The sequence below is a fragment of the Buteo buteo genome, chromosome 10, assembly GCF_964188355.1.
Source record: "Buteo buteo chromosome 10, bButBut1.hap1.1, whole genome shotgun sequence".
Taxonomy (NCBI): domain Eukaryota; kingdom Metazoa; phylum Chordata; class Aves; order Accipitriformes; family Accipitridae; genus Buteo; species Buteo buteo.
Genome location: NC_134180.1, coordinates 9,719,894 through 9,732,551, shown reverse-complemented (window position 1 = coordinate 9,732,551; position 12,658 = coordinate 9,719,894). Strand labels below are relative to the sequence as shown.

At 42.3% G+C, this 12,658-nt stretch overlaps 1 protein-coding gene across 2 annotated transcripts in view; it reads right to left on the bottom strand.

Annotated features, from left to right (window-relative positions):
• ACBD6 (acyl-CoA binding domain containing 6) overlaps positions 1-12,658 on the bottom strand; it is an 89,706-nt gene that overhangs the window by 61,027 nt on the left and 16,021 nt on the right. For both annotated transcript variants that reach the window (XM_075038534.1, XM_075038535.1), the window contains exon 4: positions 1,924-2,006. In XM_075038534.1, the coding sequence (XP_074894635.1) occupies positions 1,924-2,006 (83 nt within the window). The remainder of the gene's footprint in view (positions 1-1,923; positions 2,007-12,658) is intronic.

Sequence of the window (12,658 nt, the reverse complement as noted above, 5' to 3'; positions counted from 1 at the left end):
CTCATACTTAGCACCCAACATTGGGCAGCACTGATACATTCTACTCCTAATAGAAGAGCTCGAGCAAGACAAACTACAAGGTCAAACTATGAGATCAAGGATGTTGGCCGAGGCCTACACTGGCAGAGCAGGGAAGAAAAAGGAGCTTGTGGCTAGCAGAAGTGCTATTTCTCAAACAATGTGTCAAACAAAGGTCACACCTGACCACCTCTGGTCAAGGTCCAAGGGCAAGTTAAATATGTGTTGGCTCTCCATACGAAGCAGAGAAGGCTTCTCCTGGCCAACTGTTCCATCTCGCTATGAAGTGGATTGCAACACCAAAGGAAATGCCCGCACTACTGCCAAGCACAAAACTGCCACCCTATTTGCTTACACAGAACCGCCATATCAATTTCTACCTGAGCTCCTTGCAAAGGGTTTGGAGCCACCTGCTCAAGACTTATTTTTCATTAGTTTGTGTCCTGGTTTTGCCTGGGATAGAGCTAATTTTCTTTCTAGGAGCTGGTATAGTGTTATGTCTTGGATTCAGTATGAGAAGAATGTTGATAACACACTGATGTTTTCAGTATAAACACTATTTGGCAACAACTAAGTCAAGCATTTTTCAGCTTCTCATGCCCAGCCAGCAAGAAGGCTGAAGGGGCACAAGAAATTGGGAGGGGACACAGCCAGGACAGCTGACCCAAACTGGCCAAAGGGGTATTCCATACCATGTGACATCATGCCCAGTATATAAACTGGGGGGAGTTGGCCTGGGGGAGGGATTGCTGCTCAGGAAGCAACTAGGCGTCGGTCAGCAAGTGGTAAGCAATTGCATTGTGCATCACTCGTTCTGTATATTCCAATTCTTTTATTACTATTATTGTCATTTTGTTACCATTATCATTATTAGTTTCTTCCTTTCTGTTCTATTGAAATGTTCATATTTCAACCCACGAGTTTTACTTTTTTTCCCCAGTTCTCTCCCCCATCCCACTGGTTGCGGGGGAAAGTGAGTGAGTGGCTGCGTGGTGCTTAGTTGCTGGCTGTGGTTAAAACACAACAGTTTGACAAGTCAAAGAAATGCTGTGTTAGAATTTTTAACACTTCAGGAAAGTTCTCAGCAAGCTTGGGAGGCTGTGTGTAGAGAAACCAGTGTTTATCTTCTAATTTCCCAGGACTAGAATGATGCAAGACATTCAATAAAACAAATGGGATCACATACACATAACGGGTGACTGCAACATGACAGCAAACACTACTCAAAAATTTAGTCTTCCCTGACTGTTCATTTTAACTAAAAATACAATGCTGTATTCTGAAAGATCCTCCAGGCAATCATGTAGGTATTGGAGTTAATATTATACCCATGATTAGTAGTCTGGAACAGTAAAAAACCAACCAAACAAAAAAAACCAGCTGTCCTTATTCAGTAGCTAATGTCACTTACTACTTGCACCTTGACAGTTTTTAAATAGCAGCCATTCTAGTTCAGTAAATGTGTTTCTGCTATGCTAGCTGCAGAAGCTAGAAAAAATTAATTTGATATAAGGTACAAACTCTCCCTGAAGGCAAACATTGTCCAACATTAAAACCTTCACTGAACAATCTTTAATGAACTTATTGGTAAAGAAATAACTATTTGAAAAAGGTAGTGTCTGAATAGCTTTCTATTAAAAATATCCAATATTACCTTTTTTTAGTCATATAACTGAAAAATGGGAAGCCTTGCCCTTCCCCCACATATTGTGCTAGGGAAAGGTTACTACCTGGCAATGATACAGGCAGTTATTGATTTAAATCATTATGGACCTGAAAAGTTCTTTCCTGTCATTTATTATCCTGTTGTAGTTGCCACCACACTTGTGCAATATTAAAAAAAAGCTTAACAAAATGACATTAGAAAAATACTGGTTTTAACTGAAGTCCAGCAGAGATAATCACCTGATTGTTTCTTCTTGATATAATGAGCTCACAACTGGGCCTCCAAATGCAGTTTTGCTTTCCTTTCCCCTCTTCTCTGTCGTCTGAAAGAAAAAGAAAGATTGGTCCAGCATCCTGGCTCCCATCCTGTTCCAACCTGTGCCACCCCTCCGCCTTCTCCCACCCCTTCCCTTGCCCCAGAGATGGGATCAGGCCCCTGGAAGCCTCGTCTTCATGGCAGACGGTACCCCATGACGCTACTCCATCCAGAACAGCTGGATGGATCTCTCCACAAACCGGATCAATGCTCCTCTGAAGGTGGCCCAGAAGGGTCACCCGAAAGGTAGGCTTGGCAGCCTCGCCATCCCACTCATGAGCCAAAGCATCGCCTCTGCTGCACTCCCAGCCATGGCCCCTTAGGACCCAAAAGCTGAGCCTCTGTGAGGTAGCATAATGTTATGTTACTAGATTGCAAAACTTGCCTTTATAAATCTATTTAATATAGATTTAAAATTAAATTTTATAATGGGCAGCATTTCCAAATGATTTACTCCCAGGAACTCTAGGATTCTGAATGATTCCCACCATAATAGAAATGAACAATTAGAATAATGATTGATCGATACAGAGCCTCAGGCCTACCTTTTCAAAAAAACATCCTGCAGCTTGGGATCTTCAGTTGCCTGACTTTACACTGATGCCAGACTTTCAGAAACGGCTAAGTGCCTGCTATCTGAAAGCCTGACCCTATTTTAGGGGATACAAGGCACCAGAAACCCTAACTTGTCTTGGGCATCTAGTGTCTGGGTCTTTGGGTAAGCAGTCAAACTGGTTTGCAATTTGCAGCAGTAATTCCTTATAAAACGAGCCCATTAATTGCAACATGCTGTTGTCAGTGGACAATTCTGTGGACTTCGGTGTCAAGAGATCATCAAACCCAGGGTTAATAAAATCAGAAGCAAAGGGAAAGCCTTCCCAACCTCTAGCAGTCTCTCAGTAGCGGCAATACATTGCTGATTACACCAAAAAGCATTGCTGCCTCATCAGAGTTGTACCTGGAAAGATGTTGAATTTTTTTTTTTTTTAATAAAACATGCTTACATTTGTTTTTCTTCCTGCTCCCTAAGTCGCTTTTGTTTTAAATCAATTTACTGTTTCCCCATAATACATTTACTTTTACATTCTGCGCAGTTTGAGCCAACCAGTTCCACCTTTCAGCTCTCCTATACCAACCCAAAGCCATAATATTTGGGTTTGCAGATATCACAGGCATACTTCTTTATAAGAATAAAATGGAAAGGAAATTGACTTTGAAAACTTTTCTATAGCAAGTAGCTTGCTCTAATTTAGAGTAAAAGATGACACAAAGTTCTCCTTTCCTGAAGGGAAAGGGCTTCAGAGTCTTTACAGTGCAATGCCCCTCTTAAAAAATTATTTAGCAGAGAACCTTACTGTCCATCAATTATTTCCACACCACTTATAAAGGAAATTAATTTCAGATCATCTGCTAGTACATGCAAGAGTTATTTCTATAGAATGAAGCTATACTCACAACTAGTCTGTCTTCTTCGATGTTGAGGGATAGTGGTCATTCAACCAGTATCAGAAACTATAAAATATTTTTAATCTATATTGTTTCATCTCTTCCCACTACAGTTTTTGGTTACTGCTTTTTTTCAAAGTCAGAAACAACACTTGAGAAAATACGTTTCATCTTTCCAAAGGCAGAAATTGTAAAACAGGTTTCTTGGATAAAGTTCACCTTCTTTATTCAACCAGTGCACTTCTACCAAAGATCAGTCATGTTGATTGAGTACACATAAGGTCATCGGGAAACTTAGCAACAAAGGCTTTCCCAAAAATCCTCAGGCAGAAACTTCTCTGACTCTTAATCCATATACAGGTTACTTTGTCCAAGTAGCTTTTATCTCATGTCTTTCACACAGAAATAGGTAACTCAATATTCAATTTATGAATGTTGAACCAAGCTTATTTCATCACAGTCCTTAGTACGTAGAACAAGCTTATGAAAAACGTACAGGAAAAGTCTTGGCTATCCTCTCAGGATTTAATGTGCTCCTCTACTCTGCAAAGCCATGAAAGACAGCATTGTGGCTCCACCATTCATCACCACTAGACTTCCCAAGGGCAATCTGTCCAGGCTATGAGGAACACTTCTTCCCAAAAACATTAACTCTGCCTCAACACAGATTCAAACTGGTTTCTTTCCAGCCACCCTTGACAACTCACCTATACCACAAGCTCATCTGCCTGCTTCCAATATCTATACTACCCAGTCTGCCAAGGACTCGCACGCAATATCTGAGCATGAGGCACCAAACTGAGTAATGAAAGAGGTGGGACAGAACCGGTTGCTCCTTCCAAACCACATCACAGCTATTGTACTAACAGGAAGCAGTGTTTTTATTTGTCTCTCATACTTGCTGAAGGGATCAGTAATGTGCAGATGCACTTTCTTAAATCTCTTGACGTTTCTACAGCAGAAAAGGGCTTTTAGGGCTGGAAAGTTATAAACAAATGCTACATATACACAGACAACCAGTGAGTTTAAAGTCACATTACTCTGCAAACCACAATGAAATTAAAAACTGACACTGCAAATTTTCTCTTTCCTCTGTTAAAAAAGGTACTAATAATTAACTATGTGGCTCTCAATTGAGCCAGCTCAATTTCTCTCACTGCTGGCAGCGCTGTCCAAAAGCACTGCAGATACACATGTAACTAATGATAGTCAAGAAATAACATGATCCCAGGCTCTCATAATTTGCAACCTGAATCCAAGAGAGCTGACAGCAGTATTATTTGCAGTCAGGACCATATAAGAGAGACGCTGTAGAAAAGGCAAAATTACTGTCGGCTGCATGAGCACGAGGGGTTTGCCCTCAAACTGCCAGTTAAAAACTGTGGGAATAAAGGGGAATTTGTGACAGCATGGGAAGAAACCTTGGAAGATTGCACTCAAGTGCCAAAGCACAGGCAGTGCCATGTAAGAGATCTGGGAAGAGATGATAAAGAAATCTAAGAGATGCCTTAAGAGGCACTGGAATTTCTTGTGTTTTGCCCTAATTCTTGCCCATTGATTCTTTGTTGCTCATGTAAAATTAAGGCTGATATCAAAGTCACTATTACTCTTGACAGTTAACTTTGGTAGGTGGATCTGGTTACCAAAGCTAGCATAAATCACAGGCAAATATGTGATTCAGTATGCAGCATACATACTCATCAAGAGACATTTTCAACTCCCCTGACTCCCGATGTGCTCACAGACTGGTGCAGGGAACTCCACTAAGCCCAGAACTATCCTTCTCAAATGTCACCAGGAATGCCAGAAGAAAAGCCGCACTCCTCCCAGAACAGACAGCAAAGCATCCTCATCCCTGCCTCAGTGCACTGTATTTGTCAATAAAAGACTGGCTCGATTCAAGGTACAATCGCATCTCGACTGGCTGTCACTGACAATGCTGCTCCAGACGGCCTCAAAGCCTGACAACCACTTTCTGAACAAAATGGAAATACAGGGACTAATATTTGCTAACATCATTAATTCATTTTTTTCTCCACTCCCCCTTCTTCCTTTATCCACAATGTCAAGTTGTATACCTTTAAACTGTTGTCAGCCATAAAACAGACATCGTGTCCCAGTTCAGAGGTTAACATATAATGACAGACACATTAAAAACCCCTGTCCAATGCCTCACTGATGATTTCAGCTCCATATTCTCTTCAACGAGACAGTAACTCAAACTCACTTATAAGCTTTAACAACATTAAAGTCTAATCACGATTGAAAAAAGGAGAAAGAGAAGGTAGTTTTATCATACTAAGCATTATGGAAACAGAAAACAATTAGACACAAACATTTTCTTTGTGAGGGTTTTGGGTTCACCTTCTCTTTTGGTCTTAAAAGTCTCCCATGACCATAGCATGATCCATTTCTCTTCTTTGGGAAGCAGGATGAAAATTATCATCTAAGAGGAAGATTGGTAGTTTCCTGTCAGGGGTCTGTTTGGTGGGCCAACCTCTTGCTATATCCCTGAAGACAGGACAGGGATTTATTATTTTTCATCTTCGAGCCCAAGTGTTGTTCCAATCTACACAAAACAGCCTATGACAGACTTAACAAGATGGCACTTCCAAGGACCCTTCCAATGACTCACTTCAAACTCATGTAGCAGAACTCATTATAGAGATGCAGGTGAACTTACCATTGGTGATTAGCTGCGACTGAACTGGACCAAATGGTACACAGCTATTTTGTAAGTAGGGCAAAGGACTCAATCGGACAGAAGGAAAGGTACAGAGAAGTCCTATAAAGATACTACAAAACAGCAGGAATAGCACAAGTTTCAGTAAAGCTTTAAAAAAACCCCACAAACCCAACAACCTTAACTTGGAGTCAACAGAAGAGCTAGATCCTAGGCATGAGTTAAATGTAGGGCATCCCAGTTTTGGGGGAGAGGAGCATCTTTGCATCAAGAGCAAAACGAGAACTCTGTCTGGCTAGTTTTGCATGTCTAGACACCAAGCACACACAGCAGCAGTAGCTGTTTGGCATGGCTGTGTAGCACAGAACGTCTATCAATGCCCCAGTTCCCTCACATCTCACTGTGGCTTTTCTCCACACCCAAAACATTTTAAGTAGCTTCACATAAATACATATTTAAGAAAAAGAGAAAGCCATTAGCAAAAAGGTTCATCTCCTCAAAATACTTATCTTCAAAGTTACATTGGCTAATGCTTTAAAACGGCCAAGACAAGTTCATTGTCACACATCTTTGAAACAGAAAAGTGAGACAACTTCGATGAGAGCTATGCATCAGGATCTCACACCCGAACCACTGCAGTGCATGGAAGAAGTTATCTCAGGTGATGTTCAGAGGCTACTTGCACAGCCCTGTGCAGAACCCAGCGCTGGGACCAGGGACACACACTACCTTGCTCTGTACCAGTTTGCAGAAGGGTGCATACACGGCAGCAGAACAGTGAAATGCTCTGACAGGAACATGGCAGCCTTCAGCAGCCACCAAAGAAGCAACCGAAATCTGCCTTGGCCTGGCAGGGTGCCTGCAGGGCTTCAGGGTGCTACTGAGGGTCCTGAACCGCTAAGCCTGGAGGAGCTGCAAGTGCTGGATATTCACAGAGGTCTGCTTGGCAGGGGCAGGAGAAACTCTGGCCCACATCCCACCTCCCCAAACTATACCTGGGAGGTGATCAGCAATTCCAGTCTCAGCTGCCATGACAGGACAGGCAACATCCTGTAACCCCAGTACAAGTAAATCCCTGAAGTGTGCTGATTGAATTGTAATTAAGCTGGCATAGTCTCAGGTGACAAATTTTATAGAAGACACTTCATAGACTTAACCCAACAGTAGACCTCAAGGCCTGCTTTGCTGGCCACCATGTCCCCTTAATGCTCTGGATTAACATTTCTGGACACAATTTGAGGAGTGAGGATCATTAGGGAGGCAACAAGAAAACATAAACTCTCCTAAAATTTCAGACACTTGCCCCCCTCCTCTGCCTCTGTGCCACTGCCTGGCCATCCCCCTGGGAAGGGAACTTGGGCAGACACTAATTGTATTTGACAGCAGCAATTACATGCAAGGCTGGAGATTAGAAGCTCGTTAATTGTGTGTGCCATAATTGCTGCCGTCTTTTCCTTTGCTAGTTAAGGCCAGTGCCAGGAGAGCCAAAGGGAGGAGGGTGCTCTCCACCCCAAATGCAGGTGGTCTGAAGATGAGAGCCCTTAGACAAGGAGGAGATGTTCCCTCTCCCCCAACACTGCAGGAGGCTCCTGACCCCATAACAATGCGGGAGGGTCCTCTGGCAGGGCAGCTAATGAAGCATGAAATGAGGACAATGTCCTCTTCCAAAGGTATTTTCCACCTGTATCTTTGTGACTTTACAGCTCAGCTGAACTTCAGGCTACCTGCAGTGACAGGGAAGGTAAATATTAACCCTTCAGAGGTGATGCTACTAAAGGAAAAACAATTTTAACATCTATAAAATTAGGCACTACATTAAACACTTGAACAGTATTAAAAATCTTCTCTTCCCCACTAAAATGTATGAGCTCAGCATTTCTCACCACTCTTTACAGACTAGCAGAGACCAGTTATATCCAAACAAGATAAAAATACATTCCAGCTGAGGGAAGCCTCCCTGTTACACTCTGCTGTAAAGCCACCTTTCACGAAAGGCTGCTGTACCCTCCGCACCAGCTGTATTAATGGCCGTCATAAACAGACTATTTTAATATTCCTCTCTCAACAATCCTTCTTGGCTCCCTGCAGCAGCTCAGCGAGAGCATGCACATGACTCAGCACCTGGAGCATTTTCAAGAGACCACTGAGGATCTGTACCACTTGAGCAAACTGTCCTATAAAAAATGGCAGTACACTCTGCAGGATAATATGGGGTTGTTTTTTTGTTTTAAGTATTGCAGGGACAATTTAGTTAGTATTCCATTAATGGCTACATAAAAAAGGTTTTCTGGTTCTTTATATCTCATCACAGAATTTTCTCTAAAAACCACAATTTAAGACAGGGAAAATATTTTCCAGATTACATTAAAAAAATAAAAACAAACATAGTATAATTAATGTCATAGTTAAACAGTGCTGTGATCTAAAACAAGGCCTTGCAGACTACTCATTTAACCTATAACGAGTTAATTAACAACTGCACCATAATCACAGTTGGAAATTATTACTAAAGACAGTCAGGGGAGAGGATATAAATGTAAAATGCTTAACAATGTTGAGCAAGTTTAATGTTTGCTAGTAGCTGTGATTTCATAACTCACTGTATACATTTTAACATATGCATGGAATGAAATAATATGTTCAATCAAAAAACCTAATGCAGTGGCTTCCAACAGTTTTTGATTTGTGGAGGTTTTTTTTTTTTTAAATGGAAAAACAGATATGGAGGTGACAAGCACAAGACCACCAGCAGACTCTCCTTTCCTCATGTCCTTTTCACGGACGCTGCAGTAACTTGCAGACTCCCAACGTCTGCAGACCAAAAGGCGAAGCGAGTGGCCTGTTTGCACCCTTCCCACACGAGGCAGCTTGCAGAAATCAGGAGCTTTCACATGAGGAACACAGAGCATTGCATCGTCAGTCCTGGAAGCAATCAATCACTTCTGGCACATCACCCATATGAAAATCCACAGATGCCCAGGCAGCGGGGACCAAGCTATATATAAATTGCTGGGTTTTGTCAATCTAATACACGATACTCATTTATATAGATTTACACAGACATTTGTATGAGCAAAAAATATATTGTGAGCCAAACTGGAAATACCAAAAGGCTACATAGCTTGGGATGAAACATATGCTCTGAAGCTTGAAAGTTGAAGGTAACCCTAACTTTGAGAAATAAAAGGACATCAGCCCCCACCCCTGGCCTGCCTGTTGACATATTCATCCTCTACTTGCTGGAGCGACACTGGGCCAGACAGCATCACAGCAGCAGCAGGGCCAATTTCCCCATTCGCAAAAGGAACGGCTCCAAGGCTGCTTGACCAGAGCTGCTGAAATTTGTTTCCTCCAACAGACCCGGGTTGTGAAGGCAGAGGGTGGATTTATGAGCTCTGCAGACAGAGAAATGGCAGAATGAAGAGATCTTCACCAGCCCCTGTCCCCACAGACTCAGGCAAGGGAAGGATCAGAGCATCCCAGCAGGAACAGAGGGTTTCTGAAGTTACAGTATAACTGTTCGCAGCCAGAAGGATGCAGCGGAATCTGGAGGCAGCTGCCTGCTGAACAGCCTTTAGTACTGTGCATTGACACTGCGTCCAAGCCTTTACATGCCTTTGTGGTGGTTAGTTCAGCTCAAAATACATATAGAATGCTCTAGACACATTTAAGGAATGCCATCTTTTCTTACAATAGAAGTAATTGGGTACAAGAGTGCCAAAGTATCTAAGTACTAGACAATACATGCTCTTTTAAAGGATAACTCTTTTTCCACTCTAAGAGACAAATGGCATTTACAAGACATTAACCAATATGTTAGCTAACATCCAAACAAAATCTTAATCTCCAGCAATTACACTCAATACCGCCTTGATACTTTGTGTAAAGAGCAAGCTAAACATAACCACTTAACCTTTTTCTAACACGAAAAGCTGTATTTTCATTAAAGAAACAGCTTAATTATGCTATAGCTTATGTTATACACAAAACAACTACAACTATTTTCTCCTAACTAAAAGCATATGCTATTTTTAATTAACACATTCTCTCATTTAAACCAGCCTTTACACAGCCACGTGAAGCAGCTGGGTACATGGACCCTTCCTGTGTCTGAATACCATCACGTAAGTGTCTACAGCTCCACATCTGAAAATCAAGGCATTACATACTCCACAGTAAGATAAACCCATAATTTCTACCCAAGTTCTTGAATTATTTTTTTTTAACAGCCTCTGACACAGCAAGTTGAAAGCTCTGCAACAGCTTCAATTACTTTGAAAAATTAGATTTTTTAATTAGGGGTTGCACCCTTCCCCATTTAAAACAGTCAAGCTGCTAGCACAGCTTGGTGGGTTGCTGGCCAAAAGAGGCACAAGAGTTTCATGAGAAGCTACCACAAGCTCCCCAGCGAGCTGCAGAGCAATTCAAAGCCCACCTCATGCCACAAGCAGAGGAGACTGACGCTGCTCCTCCCACCCTCACTCACCACTTCACTTTGCTATCCAGAGCAATAAGACTTGGGTGCACTAAATCAGGCTCTTCTAGCTTTCTGGGCACCCTAGGAATATACTGGGGTCTACATATGTCAAGGAGGCTCCCTGCTGCTTGGGAAGCAACCTGGCCAGCAGGAAGCTAAGACTTAGCAGAGAAAGCACCTCTTACCCTCCTGGTCCTCCCCACTTCCCCTTGCAACTTCCTATTTGGTTTTCCTCCCTTTCCAAACCTCCTGTTACATCAGGCTGATGTTCAGCCTGCTCCATTTTCTGCCTCTGCCCCAAGCTCCTAACTGCATCTCACTGCCTGCTTACCTCCCCTGCCTCTATAGCCCGTGACAGCATCCTGCTTGGTTCAACACCTCTCCTCTCTCAGGCCATGCTGCAATCTCCCCAGATCCCAATTTTGTAATGTTGCCCAGCGCTACCAAAACCTTCATTTTCTAATTTGTTTTAGCCAGTGGAGTTTCACTACAGAAATGAACCTAACAGGAAAGTTTTGATTGCTGGTAGAGTCACTTCAAATGCCACAACACTGCTCTTTTCTGCTTCCAGCCTCACACAGCTGCTTCATAAAAACAAGCTTTTCAACACTTTCGTTATCTGTATTTTTGTTGCTCAGGCAAAGCAGTATTGCTGCTAAAAATCTGCAAAAAATGAAACCTGCACATGGCATTTAAAACCCTTCCTTGCCTTGCCAGAAACTGCCACCTCAAGGCAGAAATGGCAGAGGGCAATACCTGGTTGCATCTCAGCCACTTCAGCTTGTGGTCTGACACCTTAACCTAACAAATTCAACCTTGCCATCTCAATTTAAGCCAAGATCTTGGGCTTTCCCTGGAAGTATCAGCACCCATCCATTTTCTGTCAATTCAACCATAGCAGCAACAACCTTCAGCAGAGGATCAGCAGCAACTTAAACCTGATGTGGTGGTCCTCCTCTGATATTGAGATGCTCTCTCAGCTAGGAGAGCACTTGCTCAAGTGAAGTTTGAAGATCCCAGAGCTCAGCTGTGTCCCATGCCTCCAATCCTACAGCTGTGGGATCACAGAATAACCAGGTGCTGTGGGACTGCTACCTGTATGGCTGCAGTGCACAGCAAAACCTGTTACTTCTGGACATCTCTTAAGGGGAAAAGAAAGAAGCAAGCAAGCCCCTGCTGCACAGAAAGTTACATCGTAAAGTACCTTGCCTCATTCTGTTACATCTTGTCATCATTGAATGCCAGTAGTTTGATACATATTTAAATTTATTTGATTTTTATTTTCAGTTGCCTCTGGTATATCTGGCTAGCATGCAGTGTATTAATCCACCAGTAAGGCAGGAATCATGACACTGGGATGCTGCACACATCACTACGCTGCAGCAGCAGACTCAGCATCAGCCAGGCAGCGCTACATCTCCAACTATTCTTTTTTCTGAATACATTCCAGATAGTACAAGATATCTTTTTGAATTAGTGCAAGCTGATGAAAATTAACTCATTGACATATTCAAAAGGAAAAATATTACATCTTTACTTAAGTGTTTAACCAAAAATCACTGCATTGGCAGCCAAAAATGACAAGCCCCCCAATTTCTTGCTTGCAATTCCAGAAAACAACTACTGTTACATTCAAGTAGCTGTGAGAGAACATATTATGCTGCCCGCAGTACTCTAACAACACAGTGCATCAGCACTGCTGGATCTAAGCTGGAAAAATAGGGGCATCATTGCAAGCAAAAGCTATCCCTTGCAGGGCTAGTAAGATTACGTATTTAACATACAGTATGTTTTTAGCAAGACCAGGCAGCTTAAAAGGAGAGAGAAGAGGTATAAATTCTTGTCATGATAATTCTTTAAAGTTTAGTAACATAGAAACATGGGCAACCTCTGTACAGGATTCCACTGCAGCTTTCAGTATGCGACTGTTTGCATTGCTGGTTTGCTTTCTAAACTTCAACCTTTCTAAAATACAGGCTTGCAGCTTGGCACTGTTGTATTTCAATCAATCGCTTGAATGAGGATTGCAATGTCATAAATAAAAGGAGCTAAG